Source organism: Carettochelys insculpta, chromosome 2 (genome assembly GCF_033958435.1).
Source record: "Carettochelys insculpta isolate YL-2023 chromosome 2, ASM3395843v1, whole genome shotgun sequence".
NCBI lineage: Eukaryota > Metazoa > Chordata > Testudines > Carettochelyidae > Carettochelys > Carettochelys insculpta.
The window spans coordinates 247639971-247661328 of record NC_134138.1 but is presented as its reverse complement, the minus strand read 5'-3'; the positions used below and the strand labels follow the sequence as shown (position 1 = coordinate 247661328).

The window sequence follows — 21358 nt, the reverse complement described above, 5'->3', positions numbered from 1 at the left end:
TGCAGGGGGAGGGAGGAACCTAAGCCTCATGGGCTGGATCAAGAGAGATCAAGATTCTGCCTGGCAGGTAGCTGGGAGCATTTCTGCACACTGCTGTTCCTCTACCCTAACCCCACTGTAGAACACTAACACAGGGAAGATCTGTTCTACACGGCTTACAGGCCACCCACCCCATTGCTCCCATTGGCTGGGATTCCTGCCCAATGGGAGTGGCAAGGGGTGGTGCCTGTGCACATGTGGCAGCACAGAACCAACTGTGTCCCTTTTCAGGAGCCCTGCCCCCTCCAGCCCAGATTCCTCATACTCAGCCTGCCTGTACAGTCTCCCACATGCCAAGACCAGACAACCTCACTGGCAGCCCACTCCCGGACGCTATCTTTTCACCAGTCCTCAACCTCCAACCTGCTCTTGCACTCTCCCTCTCAGACCCTGCACCCCTAAAACCTGCTCCCCAGCCATTTTTGGCTTCACCCAGAGCCTAGGGGAGACCTACAAACTCTGCTATCCCTGGGCCCCCAGAAGTTAATCTGGCTCAGGGTGGAAGCCCGGAGTCTTGGCAGTCCCCAGGGGGCTGGAGTGTGAGTGAGATGAGTGTCTTTTTTCCCCCCGCTTATCAGTCAGGGAGCACATATGTGTATTTTCCCTCCATTTCTCCGTGTGTGGGATCCCTGACAAAAGAAAGATTCCTCACAGCTTCACGATCATGTGTAAGTCCTTACAGGATCAGGATCTCTGTGTGGGGTTGAGGAAGCAATCCTGCAGACCTGCTTTGAGCAGTTTAATTTTTATTTCAGTATATTCAGAAACTGAACGACTGTAAGATTCCTCAAAGAATCTACTGTACATGTCAAGTTTAAAATGGTGCTCTGATAACTCAGTGCTTAACTTCAAATTTTGCTCTGTCTCACAAAAGGTGCACAAGCCTGGAAGAGGTTATAATCTGAAGATTTTTTTTTTTAAATATTAAAAAGCACCTTCCATCAACCTTCACATAATTCACTTTTGGAAATTTTTTTCAACTACTCAAAAGAATCTAAATTATCAGCCACAGAAAAATACAGCATTAGAAAAATATATTAGCACGATCATATTATAAATAAATGTAATCTGAAAATCCCCACATAGTATTTTAAATTAAACATAATAAATCAGAATATGAAATATATCATTATTAAGAGTTAGAATAATCATTTAAATAAACAATATACCACCAACCCTTCTTGCAAATGATAACCAGGAAGTAAAAGTATGACTAAATGGTAGGCAAAATCATGCCTTGCTAATCTACTTGAGTTCTTTGAGGGGTCAATAAGCACGTGGATCCAGTGGACATAATGTACTCTGATTTCCAGAAAGCATTTGACAAAGTCCCTCACCAATGGCCCTTAAGTAAAGTAAGTGGTCATGGGTTAAGAGAGAAGTCCTCTTATGGATTGAAAACTGGTTAAAAGACAGGAAACAAAACGTATGAATAAAGGGACAGTTTTCAGAATGGAGCGTGGTAACTAGTGGTGTTCCCCAACTAATGATGTACTGGAACCAATCCTATTCAATCTATTTATAAATGATTTGGAAAAAAGGGATAAATAGCGAGGTGGCAAAATTGCAGATGATACTAAATTGTTCAAAACCATTAAGAAAAAGCAGACTTCAAAGTGCTTCAAAAAGATCCCACAAAAATAAGTTACTGGGCAACAAAATGGCAGATTAATGTCGGCAAATATAAAGTAATGCAAATCAGAAAAAATAATCCCAGCTATACATAAAAAATGATGGGGACTAATTTAGCTATAACCACTCAAGAGAGAGATCATGGGAGCCATTGTTGATAGTTCTCTGAAAACATCCACTCAATGTACAGGAAAAGTCACAAAAGCAAACAATGTTAGGAATCATTAAAAAAGGCGTAGAGAATAAGAGAGAATATCTTATTGGCTCTACATAAATTCATGGTACGCCCACATCTTATATACTGTGTTCAGATGCAGTTGCCTCTTCTCAAAAGATATATTGGCACTGAAAAAGGTTAAAAAAGGGAAAGAAAAATGATGAGGGGTTTGGAATGGGGGCCATTTAAAGAAAAATTAAAAAGATGGGACTTCTCAGCTTAAAAAAGAGGAGACTAATGGGAGATGTAGAAGAAGTCTATAAATTGTGACAGGTATGGAAAAAGCGAATAAGGAAAAGTTATTTGCTCCCATAAGAACTAGGGGTCACCAAATGAAATTAATAGAGGGCAGGTTTAAAACCAACAAAAGGAACTTTTTCTTCATGCAGTGCATGGTAGGCCTGTGGAACGCCTTTCTAGAAGATGCTGTGAAGACCATTCAGGGTTCGAAAATGAACTAGATAAATTCATGGAGATTAGATCCACCAATGACTATTAGCCAAGATGGGTAGAATCGTGTCCCTAGCCTCCGTTTGTCAGAGGCTGGAAATAGACAACAGGAGAGGAATCACTTTGATGATTACTTGTTCTGTTCACTCCCTCTGGGGCATGTGACATTGGATGTTGTCAGAAACAGGGTACTGGGCTAAATGGCTCTTTGGTCTGACTCAGTACAGCTGTTCTTTTGTTCTTATGTATACCCTAAACTGGAATTCCAATCTGGAAGTCTCACACTGACCAAGAATTCTATTAAATTATGTGAGTGATGGGTATAAACCAGTGGAAGGTAACACAAAATCGCCAGCTGTTCTAAAATAGGTAACTGGATGGTATTTAGTAGAACTCCCACATTAATTCACCATAAATTACACAGACAAAGCAGACCACCATTATGAATACAGAGGTGCGTATTAACATGCAACACAGTAGATGTGGTTGGTCAAAACCAACACTTCTATGCCATACTGCTTAAAAATTAGCCACATGCATAGCTATTATGGTTTGAACCTCGGTAGTCCAGCACCCTGAGGACCTGATGAGTGTCCAACTAGAGAATTCACTGAACCATGAGAGGTTAATATGGTCTCACAGTACTATCAACCCTTCCACTGCTTACTGGGCTAGCAGAAGACATCTGAGGGTAAATTACAGCTAAATAACATAAAACACTCAGAGCCAGGACCAGTGGCAATAAATAAGTTTTATGGGATCACAGGAAACTTGGCTGCATCCATGATAAGTGGATGGCTGGCTAACTAGTATCATGCTGGACCATAGACATTGCCAGACTAGACAGGTTCAACCTGTCACAACTCTGCAAACAGACTCAGTATCAAGAGATATTGTGGGTTTTAATTCAAATCTGACTTAGATGAACCTTTAAGATTATTTCCATCCACAAGGGTCAAACATATTGTGTATCGCAAAGAAACCAATATAATCAAGCCTTTCATTGTCTTTGTTTAGCTTCTCTCTTAGACAGGATGGCTACGTCTACACGTGCACCCAACTTCGAAATAGCTTATTTCGATGTTGCGACATCGAAATAGGCTATTTCGATGAATAACGTCTACACGTCCTCCAGGGCTGGCAACGTCGATGTTCAACTTCGACGTTGCTCAGCCCAACATCGAAATAGGCACAGCGAGGGAACGTCTACACGCCAAAGTAGCACACATCGAAATAAGGGAGCCAGGCACAGCTGCAGACAGGGTCACGGGGCGGACTCAACAGCAAGTCGCTCCCTTAAAGGGCCCCTCCCAGACACACTTTCATTAAACAGTGCAAGATACACAGAGCCAACAACTAGTTGCAGACCCTGTATATGCAGCACGGACCCCCAGCTGCAGCAGCAGCAGCCAGAAGCCCTGGGCTAAGGGCTGCTGCCCACGGTGACCACAGAGCCCCGCAAGGGCTGGAGAGAGAGTATCTCTCAACCCCCCAGCTGATGGCCGCCATGGAGGACCCCGCTATTTCGATGTTGCGGGACGCGGATCGTCTACACGTCCCTACTTCGATGTTGAACGTCGAAGTAGGGCGCTATTCCCATCCCCTCATGGGGTTAGCGACTTCGACGTCTCGCCGCCTAACGTCGATTTCAACTTCGAAATAGCGCCCGACGCGTGTAGACGTGACGGGCGCTATTTCGAAGTTAGTGCCGCTACTTCGAAGTAGCGTGCACGTGTAGACGCAGCTGATAAGTAATTGCAGGAAACAACTCTTACCCTTAGCAGCGTTCTTATTTCCTGTTCAATTGCAGACTGGGTTTCAGGACTGAGTTTTCCTGTATCTGTGTACGTCATGACACCAAGCTAAAGAAAGAGAATACCAAGATTAAAAAAAAAAATCTTTCATTTGAATAAAACACTGATTCTATTTACTGCTATTTGCGTATAAGAGATGCATTATTCACTTACAAATAAACAAACAAAATTGCTAGATAATATATACATCCAGAATAATAAATATGGTGAAAAGTCAAAGGCCAAAATATCACCAAAGGCCTATCTTTCCACAAGGTGAAAACAAAGTGCCCTTTGAGATTACATTTTAGCTCTGACATTTTTATTTTTTCCAACTAGCCTATATAATGCTATATCTTTAAGTCTACAAAAATCTCAGTTCTCTCCACATGTTCACTGAGATTGCTTCCAAAGAATGAATCCTTAAGATTATCTTCAATTTTTAGAACACATTTTTGCTACAGAAAAAAAAAAAAAAAAATTGAACATACATTATTAATACTCCCATTGACATAAGTCTATAGGTCAACTGTCAAGAACTCAATAAGAAAAAACATTGTACAAAGATCAAATGAAAAAGCCTGCATTTCAAATTAGCCAAATCACTACAATAGTTCTTGTGGTTACAATGTCAACAAGATTTCTAGATTGCTATATAGGTTTGATCTTTCACCCCTCTGCACACAAAAGATTTGGAATCTCAAAAACTGCTGATTCTGTTGACTATGAAATTAGCATGATCTTACCTTCTCACTCATTCCAAATCTAGTTACCATCAGCTTTGCTATTTTAGTAGCATTGTCAAAGTCACTGGAAGCACCTAAATATGAAAAACAAAATTTAAGTTAGAGTCAACTAAAGTGAAGTTACACACTTAATATCCATGGACAGATGATTCTTTAGTAACAGATCACAACTCACCGGTAGTGATGTGATCACTTCCAAATATGAGTTCTTCTGCTACTCTCCCTCCCATACTAACATCCATCTGTGCAAGCAGCTGGGATCTAGTTTCACTCCACCTGTCATTTTCTGGTAACAAAGATACCTATAAAACATAGAACTGGTCAGATTAAAATAAAATGAAGCATAAACAGAACAATGTTAAGGCTTCTGGAGCTTTCTGTATTCACTGCTTTCATTTTTCAGGTTATTTTTAGCTATTTTAATTTTAGAGAGATGCCCAAAAATCAGGAGCTTTCAGGGCTCATTAGTACACAGTGTAATGAGTAATCTCTTTGTAGTGTTCCTTAGTGCAATTTGAAACAGTACTACAATAAGCTTACTATGTTAAAGCATGCTAGGGAATCTTTAGGCAACATCAGTAAGGTATCCATGGACATATTTAAAGATCAATATTTTAGTATGCTTTAGAAATCATACCCCTTGTAGTCCACATTACTTCTGAGTCAAGAAGACCTAGAAGACAAGTAACTATGTCCAGTGTTGCTGGAGGAATATCAATTTTTCTTTTAAAAAGCTATTTTAAATCAGAGGTGTTTTATTGATAAAATGTAAAACAAGAAGCCCTTAGCAATCAACAGGCTGACATGCCGAAGAACCAACATCAGGGAACTAAAAAGTGATTGTATCCCCACTATTTCTTAAACATGTACTGAGTACAGGTCAACTTGTCTGGAGGACAGACAAAGAACCTTTGTGATCATGTAGTCTGACTGTGTAACACCAGCTGTAAAACTTCCAAAACAGTACTCACTTCTACAGCATACCCTTTTAAAAACATTGAATCTTGATTTAAAAATTGTCAGTGATGGATAATCAACTTCAACCTTTGGTACATTGTTCCAGTAGTTAATTATGTTCACTATTTGAAATGTATGCCCTATTTCCAGTCTGAATTTGTTTAGCATCAACTTCCAGCCACTGACTGTTACACTTCTTGCCACTGAGAAGCCATTATTAAATATCTGCTCCCCTTACAGATTTCTAATCAAGTTACCCCCCGCCCCTTTTTTGTTAAACTAAATAGACTGACCGCTTTGAGCCTATAGTCATAAGGCATGTCTTCTAATACTAATTCTCACAGCTATTTTTGCAGATTTACCAACATCCTTCTTAAATTGTGGGCACCAGAAAAGGACAGACTCTAGCAGTAGTTGCACAAGTGCCATATAGAGAAGTAAAATAATCTGCTACTACTACAAATTCCACCCATATATACATCCCAGGATCACATTACCTCTTTTGGCTACACCACCACACTGGGAGCTCACACCTCTGCTAATTATCCAACACGTGACTAAAATCTTTTTCAGATTTTCTGCTTCCCAATATAGAACCCTTCATCCTAAAAGTAAGTCCTACATTCTTTGTTCCCAAGTGTATACATTAGCCATATTAAAATGCATACTGTTTGCTTACCCCTAGTTCACCAAATGGTCCAGATAGTTCTGTACCAGTGACCTTTCCGTTTTGATATTTATCATTCCCCCACATTGAGTTATCTGCAAGCTTTGTCAGTGACAGTTTGTTTTGTTTGTTTGAAACCTCCAGCACACTGATAAAACATTAAAATAAGTGTGGGGACAAGAACTGGCAGGTTCCCTTTGGAAACATCTGTTCAGTGATGCTCTCTCTTACACTGCAGGTGTTTTCTTAGGATACGAGGTATCCTGTAATAGCTGCCCACATCCATGCAATGTGCCCATTGTCTCGGAACAATTTTCGAGATAAGCATGCTATTCTCGCAACCCTGTATACCTCATTGTAGGTGGAGTAAAGGGATGCCTTGAAATAGCACTTTATTTCAGTATGTGGCACCGTTTAGACAGTGCCACATGACGAAATAATCTATTGCGAGGTTAGGGTGTCATGTTGACATAGTCTGGACTATTCCCAGTTGGCCATTTTTTAACCAATTTAATGTCCATCATGTTGATTTTAGCGTGCCCCCCCCCCCCCCCCATTTTTTTTTTTTAAATCAAGATGTCATGCAATACCAAGTCAAAAGCCTTAAAGTCATCTAAGACTGTTACATCAACATTACAGCCTTTACCAATACAACGTGTAATCTCATCAAAAAAGATATCAAATTGACAGGCTTTATTTTCCATAAATCTACTTTTATTTACATTACACTCCCTTAATTCTTGATCAATCAAGTTCTGCATCAGCCACTCCACACTCTTGTTCAGGATCAATGTCAAACTGAGAAACCTATAATTATCCACCTCATCTCATTTATCCTTTTTAAAAATTGTCCCACTAACTTTGTTTTCATCTTCTGGAACCATCATAGTGTTCCAAAACTTATTAATGGGCCAACTACCTCAAGGCCAAGACTTTTAAAGCTCTTTGACCTGAAGTTATCTGGACCTGCTAATTTAAGTGTCTAAACCTCAGTAACTTCTGACTTACATCCTCTAAAGATACCAGTGGAATGAAAGAATGAAGAAACTCCAGCACCTGTATTTTCCCTCACACACTGAACAACATTTACTGAGTGGTTTATCTTTTCTGCATTAATATTAGAGCTACCAAATTTGCAGCCACAAAAAATATGCTGCAGACCATGAAATCTGGTCTTTTGTGACCGAGTCTAAATTCATTTTAATATGGTTGTCAGGCCTCAGACTTGAGACCTCCTTGGGCCCTCAGGCTTTGACTTTGGCCCCCTAACATGAGGTGGTGAGACTTCAGCTTTTCCCCCTAGACATCCAGCACAGCAGGACTTGTGGGAGCTCAGGCTTCAGTCCTCCTCCTGGGTCATGTAGTAATTTTTGTTTTTCAGAAAAAAGTTACAGGCAATGAAGTTTGAGAACCGCTGCCCTATACTATACAAATTTCACGGGTGGTGGGAAGGGGGGCAGGGACACAATCATTTCACAAACTAGGTCCTGACCCACAAGAGGGTCATGGGGTGATGAGGCCATTACATTATTTGGAGTGGGATCATGGTGTTCCTTCTGTGCTACTTTTGGAACTGAGTAGCTTTAGAAAGGCAGCTGCTAACCAGGTGTCTACCTCTCAAGGCAGTGTCCCACCAGCAGCAGTGCAGAAGGGTCAGAAAACCATACCATGACACCCTTACTTGTGCACTGCTGCCTTCAGAATTGTCTCAGGGCCCCGATAGTGACAACACTGAAATTTCAGACAAGTCTCTGAAACCATGAATTCTACAACTTTTAAAATTGTCAACCTGTGAAATTGACCAAAATGGACCATGAATTTAGTAAGGTCTTGTCCTAACATAGAATTCCTCCCTGTTGGCTGCAACACTTAAGCATGATTTAGTATTGACCACAAGACCTCCAGTCTACAGCACTCAAAATGACATTCTCCCAGTTTCAACCGTTTTCCCTCCCATGTCGCAAATAGGTGAGTAAGGCAGTAGGTCATCTTGTTCCTTGAACTGATCTGGTTGATCTATGGCAGGCACCAACTGATACCTATCTTGTTCTGTACCAGTTAGGCACTGGTCCAGAAGAATGCTGACAAGGCAAGGTCTGTCCTAAAAAGAGCAAGTAAATTACTGGAGTCAGCAATATATTTTAGACAAAATATCTTTGGAAAAGCATTGGCTTGAAGCAAGAAAATTTCTACAAAAGGCAGCTCTGCTTTTAAGCTTTGTGGGATTTTCTGGCTCTTCTAGAACATAAGTGGACCAGTAATAGTTCAGAATCACATGAAAACTTAATATTCCCTCCTGTTTACAGCTGTTTAACTATTCCTAATGCCTAGCAAATGTGAAGCTAAGGAGAAATCTCTGTCTCTCTAACCCAGCTGTAGGAAAAAATACAAAACAAAGCAACTGATAAGAGTTCTCTTCAAACAGCTTATTTTTATATAATATGCATATTAGTTTATTACAGTAGTTTTTCAACATCATGGCATGCCTTTTATGTCACAATGGTGTTGGGAAATTCCTTGACAGTGTACAGAGATAAAAAGTATAAATGTTAGACTTATTCCAAAATACACCACTCACATGCCCAAGTGTTGGTCCTCGGGGCATGATTGTAGCTTTGTTGATGGGCATTGCATCTTTGGTATAATATGCAATTATAGCATGTCCAGATTCATGATACGCTGTGATTGTTTTGTTTTTATCATCAATTTCTACACTTCTACGTTCAGGTCCTTAAAAAAAAAACACATGAAAAGGAACAGATTAATAAAGCTTCATAACAAGTACATAAAATTGACTATTGTTCAAACAAGTTACTGCTATCAAAATACGATAGCAATATTAATGTCCTATTAAACACACGAGACCAACATTTGAAGATTATTGTGCAATAATCAAATAACATCATTAGATTTGTTATTGGGAGGGATTTTCCAAAAGGCTCAGCACTGACCTAACTCTGATCCTACTGAAGTGAAACTGATGCTACAAGTTCTTTTGAAAATTTCACTCAGTCTACTAAGTATAAATGGATCAGAAAATGTTTTCAGAACAATATTTCATTCAGACATTTAAGTTTTATCTCACCATATGCAACCCAAACCAAATCTTGCTTCAGGTTTTGGATAATTCATCTCCCTTCTTTATAAGGAAGGAGCATATCCCCTTTTAACTGATCCTCTGCTTTCCATTTATTTTTAAAGTGCTGACAGCATGCTCATTACTATATAAGACACTGACTGAGGTCATCCTTGCTGCAAGAAGCTTGCACAATTAACAAACCTCAACCAATCAGTTTTAAATTGCATGTTAACATGCTGCTATCATCTGGGTTGGATCAGTCCTATCCAAAGTTGGAGTGAACAGCAGAAGGCTTTTGTACACGTATTAATCACTCCCTTAACCCTTGCCTCCCCCAAATCTACAGTCATGTCACAAGAACATGCTGTGCCTCAGTTCAAATATTCTTGTAACAGTATCTCTAGTATAATCTGGCTGAGTAAATTACACATAGTACCATTGTTCATTTTTCTACACTACTTGACTTTGTGAAAGATTATTGCAGAAGGCTGGAAATACATTAGCTTCTCCTGAACGTCCTATATTCGGAGTTTCTGAACTCTCAAGCCTGTTGAATGCAATGAGTTAGTTAACTGTCTCCAAAAGCCAGTAGGCGTTAGGGCAAGAGTCTAGATTTCTCCATGTAGTATGCTATTATACAGACTGTCTGTTGTCAGTATCTCAATTGCCACGGCAACTACTACAAACTTTGACTTAACTAGCTAACATTAGTGTACTTCAGACTATTACCTTAGAGTATCATTTAGGCTTGCATTTGCAAACATCTTTCTCAAGGCCTTCTAATGGGCACGTCATTGTAGATGATAGGTACTAATTTAAAAACATCTATCTAACTGAGAAACAGGTAGTTGAAAATGATAACTAAACGCAATAAACCCACTCAAATACAAAGTACTACGCCATGTTAAAAATGGCTAATTTTGCATAAGTAAAAGCCTACCCATGAGAATTTTGTCCTTTGAGAATTCCAGTTCCTTCATGGTAACCATATCTTTCCCATCAACAGCTGCCTTTAATGCAGCTTGGTTCACAAGATTTTCTAGCTCTGCTCCAGAAAATCCTACTGTACCTCGTGCAATTATTTCTGGATCGATAGCTGTGTGGAAAAAGAACAGATTAATACCATCTATTATCTCCTGTTTATCTAATGATGTGAAAAAGCAGGGGCTAGTCATTTATATGAATGAGAATGCCTGGCTATCACAGTAAAATAAACAAGTTTTAGAAAGCATATGAACTTTCGTGCCTCTGGATTTAGACTCTGCTAACCACCGTGGATTACAAGGCAGCTTTATGTGGAGCAAACTGTCCTATTGCGGGGTTTCTTACTCCATCTGAAGCATCTGGTTCAGGTCACTATTGCTGACATGATAATGGATTAGGAATTAGTGTTTCCCAAAGTGTGGTACATGTACAACACTTCAAGGAATACTTGGCAAAAAACAAGTAACTAAAAATCAGGAGATAAGCACTGGGACACCACTGGGAGAATTGGTACACCGCTAAGGCTGAAATCCCAAAAGGGGTATGCTAGTGGTTTCAGTTTGGGAAACACTGGATTAGATGGAACAAGGGAGTCTGACAGAAAAAAAAGTCATCCCATGCAGATAAATATTTGTACTTACACTGATCATACTTTATTTTATTAAGGTACCATTTCAGAATTTCTGTTCGGCCTCTTACGTCTGGCCTTGGAACTGTAACTTGCATGTCAAAGCGACCAGGACGTATTAGGGCGCTAAGAGATAGGAAAAAATAATAAATAAAATGTGCTTTAACATTTGAAGAACGATGTTATGAGAGTGTTACAGCAACATACTTAATTTTCTCAACAACAGACATTTTGTGAAGACTCTCAGGAACACATCTCTCTCCACCTATCTGTACACTGTGGATGCAGCTGACGTGTTTATTGCTGACTAACTTTTGCAGAATGCCATTTCTCATAATTTATCAAAGAGATGCAGTAACATCATTGTTATATAAAATTATTGCTAAAATGCATATCATCTCAGGGGTGATTCTTTACCAAGCTGTCAAGGCAGCATAGCAACATGGTGGTCAGGTACTCAAATGTATACAACACTTACTAAAACTTTTGGTAATATTATGGATTTCATTTGTATTAGCGGCCCTTAAACATTAAAAATTGGCCAGCCACTACAGCTTTCCAGAGGGGGAAAAAAAAAAATTAACACCATTTGCAAAATCTGAAGATCATTACAATTGCATCTAGTAAGAGACAGTCCCCATCAATATAGAACTATAGATTTAATACACATTTGTGAAACTGGTATGTAAATTTTATACTTACTTATCTAATGCTTCAGGGAAGTTTGTTGCACCAATAATAATAACTCCTTCATTAGGCTTAAAGCTTGAAAAGAGATTTTAAAAGTACATTAGTTTACAAAGTTAGATCCCTAAGCATTTTGAAATTTCACATTAAACAAGGGCAGCCTACTTTTTAGCTAGTTTACTATTTCTGGATATCTTCCAGGCTAGCTGCTGTCAATTATCCTGTGAGAGTGTGAAGTCCAATGAGATATGAACCATAAATATTGCCAAAACAAGACAATGATTTTTTATATGTCCCTTCCATCCACCTATCCATTCCAGCGCATATAGCTCTGAAGGTCATCAACCGAACAATAGGGACAGAGTGCCTTTATTTCTTAAAATGGGGTTTAAAAATTGGTCCAACTAATAGAAAAGAGATATTTTCACAAACACACACTCCACTCCAAAATCAGGCATCTGTTTTGAAAATTGAAGTATTTTAGGCTTAACCAGTAATAAAAATAGCTTTGTTAGATGTATGGCTTGAATGAACTGATGTGAAACATCAGGTGTATTTTTGTACTAACCCTGAGTTAAGGCTCTTACATAAAGAATGATGAAGGACATTCCAAACCTGCCCTGCTTGTCAAGGTGGCAAGATGAAACCAAGTTCCCTAGGCCAAGTAGGGGAAAAAAAATTTTTAGCTTATCCTTCAGGACAAGATGTAGGTAAATAAGCACTTGTCAGTTTAATATGTTTATTTGGGGGGTAAATTTAGATAATCATCAGGGTGGATAAAACTCATTTTTTATACTACGCTAGTGCCTTGATTTACATGACAGTTGCATTCCCACACACCCTCACATAACTCAAATTTTGCATAAGTCGCGGGGCAGGGGGGAGCAGCTTTTGTCCCACAGCAGAATGCACATTCTGCAGCCAGGGAAGCAGCAGGAGCACCTGGAGCTCCTTTTGAAAGGTAAGTCCCTGGGGGCAGGCGGAACATTTGAGGATGGTTAAGCCTTGTGGTGCTTTGGGGCTGCAGGGGAGCGGAGTTGAGCTGGAGCTGCACAAGGGAGGGTGGCTGAACCAGGGCACGGTGGGAGTGTTGAGGCAGAGCCACACATGGGGGTGGTGAGCTGGAGCTGTGCTCACGTGGTGAGCCGAGCCGCAGGGAGCTTGAACTAGGGCCGTGCGCCGCAGATTGAACTGGGCCGGCCGGAGCTGGAGCCGTGTGCAGGTGGAATGGGGCTGCGGGGTTGGGGGGATGGGGAGGAGGTCAAAGGATTTTGAGCTGTGCTTAACTCCCATTAATGCAAGTTAAGTGCAACTTGAAATGATTCATTTTGAGGGTTTACTGAAACAGTTTGATTTTTTTTTTAAATTAAACACTACATTTCTCTCATTTAAAGAAATGACAATTACAATTCAATCTCATCACAAAAACGCTCACAATTCTGTCCAGACTCAGCGAGAGAGTGTGGAATAACATCAAGCTGTACACCCACACCAAAATGCAAGTCTACAGAGCCTGCATCCTCAGCACCCTCCTTTATGGCAGTGAGACTTGGACCCTGTACGCCCGCCAGGAAAAGAGGCTGAACGCCTTCCACTTGCACTGCCTCAGGCACATCCTTGGAATATTGTGGAAGAACAGAGTGTCCAACACTACCGTCCTTGAGCAAGCTGGAATCCCAACTATGCACACCCTCCTCAGGCAGCGGCGGCTCTGCTGGCTTGGCCAAGTCCACAGGATGAACGATGGAAGGATCCCAAAAGACATCCTGTATGGTGAGCTAGCCTCTGGCAAAAGACCTCCTGGACACCCCCAGCTGCGCTACAAAGATGTTTGCAAGAGAGACCTCAGGGAAGTAGACATCAAGCCAGACAGCTGGGAGGAGCTGGCAGACGATCGCAGCAGATGGAGGCAGGAACTATACAAGGGCCTTCAGAAGGGTGAGTTGAGGATCAGACAGCTAGCAAAGGAGAAGTGAGCCCACAGAAAGCACAGCAAGGACCTGCCAGACACCCATTACATATGTAACAGATGCAGCAAGGACTGTCACTCTCGTGTGGGGCTTCACAGTCACAGCCGACGCTGCAAATGAGGATGCCAAACGGAACTACGAAGGGCGCGATCCATAGTCTACGTAGACTGAAGGATGCTACTACTACTATAGTTACACAGTCTCCTGAAAATGAATTAATGTCTCTAATCCTCCCAGCCTAACTACCAGCTCTTGCTTCTTTAAAGTTCTGGGCTTTCAGTTTTTGTTTCTCAATAGACTAAAGTCACATGTGCAAAGACAAGAGTTCTATCCTGCCTGTGTCTGTTATTCTGTGCTTATGTGGTGATGAAACTGGGCTAAGTGAGGTAGAAAACGTAATTAAAAACACTGAATTAAAGACAGAGACAGTATATAAAAAAGGATGGTGACAGTAAAAAGAAATAGTGAAGTAGACTCGAAAGAAAAAGGGAGGACATTATTTAGTACACACACTTTCTATATCTCCTCATACTTCTTGCCAGAGAATAACTGTCATGGCTTCTAAGAATAAAAGATAATATCTGGGAATATTTTGAAGAAATTCCTTCACTGGGTAAAAAAAGATAAGTGTGCCAAATGTAAGCAGTACAAGAAGGAGATAAAGAGCCTGCTTGCAAGAATGAAAGAAAAAAAAAATCAAAACGGAAAACTGCTTACTGGGAAGAAGTGATGTGGATAAGATTAAAGAACAATGTGGAAAAACTGGTTAGTAACTTAAATAATTCACTTTGCAATGCAACCTTCTTCAAGATTCTTGCTATGCCTTTTAGTATAAGTGTGGTTAAACAAAAATTCCCCAAGCTGTTTGCTATGCTGGATGTTGTTAGAAAAAATAACTAAACTTAGATTCTAAACCTAGTTAACAAATGAAACAAACCATAATTATCAGCTATCCCCCAAGTATATAGTACAAAAAGCAGCAATAAGAGAAATCTAGAGCTACCAATGGATATTATTTTATTCTTATTTTATATTATAATACATGCCACTTAATTTTGGAACGTCATGGCCACAAACCATAATGGTGATGCCGTAAGTCATTTCCTATTTTACTGCAATAGGACTCAGCTGTCTTAAAGACATTCCATCCTTTATTGTTTGCTCAGAAGACCAAAGTGCCCTTGAGTTCAAGGGTACTTACTCCAAACTTAAGTGCACTGTAAGATCAGCCAATTTTAGCTTTCGTGTCATTTCAAATTGGATCTGCATTCTTGCTGAAAAAAGTATAAAAGATAAACTGAAAATAGTGTGAGAACAGAGAAGAACAGCTATCCAAAATAATTTTTGAATGTTGTGTCAAGAGCCTATTTTTTCATAGGAGACCAAATTTTACTGTCTATACTCAAACAACCTTAAAGTCATCCGTTGGTACTTTTAGCATTAGTGTTGCAACTAAAAGTATTTCAAAGTACCAGTAGCAAGCAAAAGATTGAGATCATCCACTGAAACCACCTCCATGGATAGAAAAAAAAAGCAGTCAAATAGCACATTAAAGACTAACAAAATAATTTATTAGGTGAGCTTTTGTGGGACAGACTCACTTCTTCAGACCATAGCCAGACCAGAACAGACTCAATATTTAAGGCACAGAGAACCAAAAACAGTAATCAAGGTGGAAAAAAAAAATCAGAAAAAAAATGATCAAGGTGAGCAAATCAGAAAGTAGAGAGGCAGAAGGGAGAGGGTCAAGAATTAGAGTAAGCCAAGTATGCAAACAAGCCCCTATAGTGACCCAGAAAATTCCAATTTCACTTCAAACCACGTGTTAATGTGCCAAATTTGAATATGAAAGAGTTCAGCAGCCTCATTTGCATACTTGGCTTAATCTTCTGCCCCTCTACTCTCTGAGTTGCTCACCTTGATCATTTTTTTCTGATTTGTCCTCCTTGATTACTGTTTTTGGTTCTCTGTGCCGTAAATATTGAGTCTGTTCTGGTCTGGCTTTGGTCTGAAAAAGTGAGTCCGTCCCATGAATGCTCACCTAATAAATTATTTTGTTAGTCTTTAAAGTGCTATTTGACTTCTTTTTTGTTTTGATAGTATACAGACTAGCATGGCTCCCTCTTTGTTGACATGGTAGAGTCCTTAACAACTAGGCTACAGTCCTCTGCGTAGAACTGACATTGGTGAAAGGTTGCTAGATAGTGTATGAGAAGGAACTTCAACAGTATGAAAGAAATATTAAGGGAAAAATTGCCAGGTTAATGCAATGTACACAATGATTCACTAATAAGTTCCTGTGACACAACAGAAATGGGGCTGCATATCTTTCAGAAACAATAGATAAACTGAGAAAAGACCACACAACACTTCTTAAAAGTGACAGTGAAAGCTGTACTAAACTGTGAAAAATTCAACTCTCACGTGTGCAGTTATGTCATTAATAATTCTACAAATATGGCAAAGATGAGAAGATACTTAGAAAAATAAAGAGAATGCTGCTCCTTAATAGGTGGTGATAGTGCCTTTAAAGTGTCTTTTAGTCAAAGACTTAAATATGTCTTCTGCCAGAATAAAAAAAAAGTTGAAATTGCAAAATATTTCCATGACAACCATTTTGCTTCAGCTTCACTGAACAAAGCACGAGGATCCAAACTAAGTCTCCCTGAAGATGTTCAATGAAATTCTGGGGTTGATTATTCTGAATGATTTATTAAGAACTGGCCTATTGTCATAAAACATTGACAAGAAAACCACAATTAAATAGATGAAAGTATCTCAGCCAAAGTAGTTAATGCTGAATTAAGGAAGAATGTAGCGCACAGGCTCAGTGTAAAGAAGCCTACATCTACAGACTTAAACTTCAGAGAAATTGCTGCAGCACTGCTGATGCTTTCAAAATGTTGAAGGCACTTTAGGAGATACTGACAGAAAAAATACCCCACCAGAAAGCTAAACTGCAGGCAGTAAAGAAGCAAATGGATCAAGCACTATGTATCTACCTCATTTTCTTGTGAACATTCTTAATCTCAGATACAAAGGTAAGATGCCTAACTTCAGATGAAGATGAATGCTGCCATGACATAGGCATCTCAAAATCACTCCTCAATTATGTCAGTCATAATAAATTTCAGGCTGCAGCAAAATCAGTTACCAGAGTGTTTACTGATGTTATGAACAAAGTCACTCCCGTGAATTTGTGGAACTCACTAGTAAGGCACCTTGAAACAGAGTTCCTTCAGTTTCTAAGGCAACTTGACATCAGTAACCTCCTCTACAAGCACAGAGAGAATATTACCATTGTTCGGGGGTTATTCACACAAATCAAAGAAATCGACAGAGTTGAAAAAGCAGAAAAACTCATTTCTGTTTCAGTCAGCGAACCAAAATGACAGTGGGAGCAGGGGAAGATGAGAGCTAGTTGCAGAAGTTTTAAGGACACTGCACATTTACTATTGCGATAGTTTGTCTGTTGGAGTTAAAAAAAATGTGAAAATTTTAGAAAAAAGGACAGCTGTTAGCCAGGAACTCAGTATGCTGCAATTGCAAAAGTGAAACATTGTAACATTTAAGATTAAGGCTGCTTCGAAGCATGTCACCTCCCCTTGAAGGTGGCACGGTAGAGAGGCAATTCGAAGCAGGCAAATGAGGCTCTAACCTGAACATTCAGCACCTCGTTAGCATAACTGCAGCTGCACAAATGTCTAAGTGCAGACTTCGAATTCCAGATTGACAGTGTAGATGGGGACAGCTTCGAAATAAGCGTTCCACTTCGACATTCCCTTATTCCCACAAAACTAGATCAGAATAAGGGAATGTCAAAGTGGGGCGCTTATTTCAAAGCTGCCCCCATCTACACTGTCAAGCTGAAATTCAAAGTCTGCACTCCAAAATTTGCAGTGCTGCGATTGTGATAATGAGGTGCTGAATATGCACATTAGCACCTCATTAACCTGCTTCAAATTTCCATATTACCATGCCACCTATGACAGGAAGTGACATATGTAGAAGCAGCCTTAGTTTCATAAAATAAGTACTACCGTGGTTGGTATGTGTGACTTAGTTTATCATTTCAAATGTACTGCTGCTGCACCTGCAGTTTGACACACGTAATGAGCATTCCTTCCTAAATTTAAAAAAAAAAAATCAAGTTATCTAAAAAATTTCACCAAGTACACCTCCTAGATGATGTAAAATGCTGTTCTGTGTTGTAAATTAATATGGCTTGGTGATGAGACTTGCACCATTTACTAAGAAATATGAAGTAGTATCAGTGGGGAACTTACTTTAAATCAATGATTTTTCTCATGGTGATTTAAACTACCTTGATTTAAATCTACCCACCCTTTTATTTGGTTTAAACCCTAAAAATACCGTTCTAGTTCTCCTGATCTGTATCCCACTGAGAACACCAGCCAAATGCATCTGCTTGAATCAGAGGAATACGACAAAAGTTAAGGAAAGCTGGTGCACGTAGCCCTTTCAGCATTTACTAAGCCACTACACTGTGGGACTAAAGGGGAAGGGTTATTCAGCCCTGAAAAGGAGAAGCAGCATTTCTATCACTATTTTTCCTAAGGCTTTCAACTGGTACCTTTAATTCCTGCTGAGGATCTCCATGAATTAAACCAGCTAATGTGCTAATTCAGATTTCTGCTCCCCGCCCCCAACTCTGCCATCTTTCTCTCACTCTTTTTAAAGCTAGCATCTCCTCCAAGAATCTCATCCGGACTCCTGCCCCCAAAATAAGTGAAACTTCATCTGCTTGGCTACTGCAGTCTGGCCTCCTCATATGATTTCTGCCACCAAGATCAGTTTTACTGCTCTTGCTCGTATAAAATGGTGATGAAATTGGTTATATGTAGTATTTAAATTGCACAGCCTTTAATCATATCTCAATTTTGAAGATCAGTCTTAATTTAGTATCTTTATATTCATTCCAGCTGCATCTACACTAGCAAGTTCTTTCAAAAGAACGCGGCTCTTTCAAAAGATCCCACAGAGCGTCTGCACACAAAAAGTGTGCTTTCAAAAGTAAATCGAAAGAATGTGGCGCTCCTTTCAAAATCTCTCTTCCTTTCCCTCCCCCTTTCAAAAGAAAAGGTGTAGACATTCTGCAGGCCCTTTTGTCCTCCCCGAACGAGCAGTCCTTATGGGGCCTCATTTTTCGATCCCAGGCCCTTTCTTTCAAAAGAGCAGTGGCTGCGTGGACACTCTCTTTCGAAAGAAAAGATCAGTCTTTTGATCCACTCTTTTGTGTGTGGACACACTCTTTCAAAAGAGGGTCTTTCAGAATAGGTCTTCCAGAAAGGTTTCTTTTGAAAGATCTCTGTAGTGTTGACATAGCCACCGGGTTTTAAAAATATCAGTACAGAGAAAGGTTCATTCACCATAAAACAAAAACATACTTACCCATCCATTTCAGCAAGAAGTTGATTGATGGTCTGTCTTGAGTAGGGATGCATTGGAGACTCAATTCTCTTTCCACCCACAGAATCCAACTCATCAATAAATATAACACAAGGAGCATTTGCTTTTGCTTCCCCTAACAAAAATAGATTCAGAACATTTGAAATCCACATATTTCATAGATACAAACTATATCCAACTTTTCTCCCTATTACTTTGGAATTCTATTATTGTGTTCTATTATTCCACTTTTCAGAAGTCAGAATTTTTGCCATCTATCACCAGGATTACACTTGTTTGGGGAAAAAGTCACCAAGAATTAAGAAATCTATGTTTTAGATCAAACACACACACAAAAATATATTTGTTCAGTATAAATAGATATAAATTGTGACTCATTAACACAGGAGACATTGTCAAGTTTGTGGAACTTAAACCTGGTCTACTGTATTATAAACTGTCTCATAGCAAAGGCTTTGCCTTAAAAATGCCAGTTATTGATTAACTGTCCACTCAAAAGCAACAGTTGTGACCTTAGAAAACTCCCCAATAATCAAAAATTGAGACCACAAACAGGTGTGTACACACTTAGCATCTTAGGCTCACTTTATTTTCCTCTTAAATAACATCTGTTCAGGAAAACTTTGTATCTACAGATTGGAGGGTGATTACAGTAAAGTGACAACTGTCAAGGTAAGGCCAAATATTGACTTTTTGCCTTACCAATTTTCCTAGTTCATCTTATTTTTATTTTATTTATATTCAAAATAAAAAAAAGTTCTTCCTTACTTATTACTAACTACACTTAGTCATGAGTATTTTGTAAAAGTCCTGGACAGGTCACAGGCAATAAACTAAAATTCATGCCCTATCTAGGACCTTTACAAAAATACCCCTGACAAAATCAGGGTGGGAAATGCTCATGGGAGAAAGGAGGCACCCCGGGGGTGCTTGAATGGCCTGGGGGGTCAGCTACACTGGCTCCTGTAGAAACCATGGAATTCGCAACCTCTGTAACAGACAGAGTTTACTCATTACATTTAGTAGTGGCAGGACCTATTTACGACAAACAGCAGCTAAATGCTATTCCAGTCAGAACTATGATTTTAAGTGGACGGTGTCTATGAAAGACTGGAATACTGAATAACTTACCAAGACATATTTCTACATATGAAAATAGTTTAAATTAATGTTGATAATTAAGAATAGTAAGTTTTTGCAGCTAGTAGCTACTCATGGGGCCTGCTAGCCTTGGAAAATTGGCCCAGAGTGGAAATGTGTTGGTTGCCATAAGACACTGCTACTTCTTATTGTAGGAGCCACAGTTATCTGTATATCTAAAAAGCCTGTTATACCTCCCCCCTTCCTCTCTCTCACTGAATGCCTGTGAGATGGCTCCTCTCTCTCCAACCCCGCTGAAATGTTTGTGGAGATGAATGGCCTGTCTGAAGAGCTGGAAGATTAGAAGAGCGCTCAGGTAGAAAAGGCACCTGGGACTCTGATCAGGTGACAATCACATGCCCTGTACATGGACACTGCTGGAGGAGGGGGTGTGACCAACCAGACATGGCCAAGTCTCCTCTAGCCACAGACGAGAATGAGCAGGTCCTTAAAAGGGGAAGGAGCCAGGTGCTCGAGAGCATGCTCACAAGACTGCACCTCCCAGGAAGGCCTTTCACCCAAAGTGCCTGGCCAGTGGTCTGCCACATCGCATTCCATCATGCCTCAGGAAGATCTGCCACCATTGCACCATCCATCACTGTGCTGTGGGAAAGTTACCTCGCAGAGCCCCAAAATCTCTATTGCTGTGTCTGTTCTGGGAGCATGAGTATGTGCCCCCATCCACCTTTCTTGAGCTTAATTATCAGTGTAATAAACATGCTGCTTTCTGACAAACTCTGGTGGTTTATTAGTCCTCCCTGAGTTTAGCAGTCTTTGGCTAAACTTTGGCCCAATTTTGGGTAACACCACTGTTGCAGAATGTGGGCAGCTTAAGGGAGGATTTGACCCAGGAGTAAGGATCCCCTGGTGCCTCCTGGTAGTTTCTTGAGAGGGTCTAGCTCAACTCACTGCAGGGAGAAAAGGATGCTGCTGCTGAAT

At 40.0% G+C, this 21358-nt stretch overlaps 1 protein-coding gene across 2 annotated transcripts in view; it reads right to left on the bottom strand.

The window, feature by feature from the left end:
• Positions 1 to 21358, bottom strand: part of YME1L1 (YME1 like 1 ATPase) — a 49132-nt gene that overhangs the window by 2334 nt on the left and 25440 nt on the right. For both annotated transcript variants that reach the window (XM_074984908.1, XM_074984909.1), the window contains exons 11-18: positions 19262 to 19394; positions 11895 to 11957; positions 11206 to 11318; positions 10521 to 10676; positions 9080 to 9231; positions 5053 to 5179; positions 4878 to 4951; positions 4114 to 4200 (exon numbers count right to left, since the gene is read on the bottom strand). In XM_074984908.1, coding sequence (XP_074841009.1) covers positions 4114 to 4200; positions 4878 to 4951; positions 5053 to 5179; positions 9080 to 9231; positions 10521 to 10676; positions 11206 to 11318; positions 11895 to 11957; positions 19262 to 19394 — 905 coding nt within the window. The remainder of the gene's footprint in view (positions 1 to 4113; positions 4201 to 4877; positions 4952 to 5052; positions 5180 to 9079; positions 9232 to 10520; positions 10677 to 11205; positions 11319 to 11894; positions 11958 to 19261; positions 19395 to 21358) is intronic.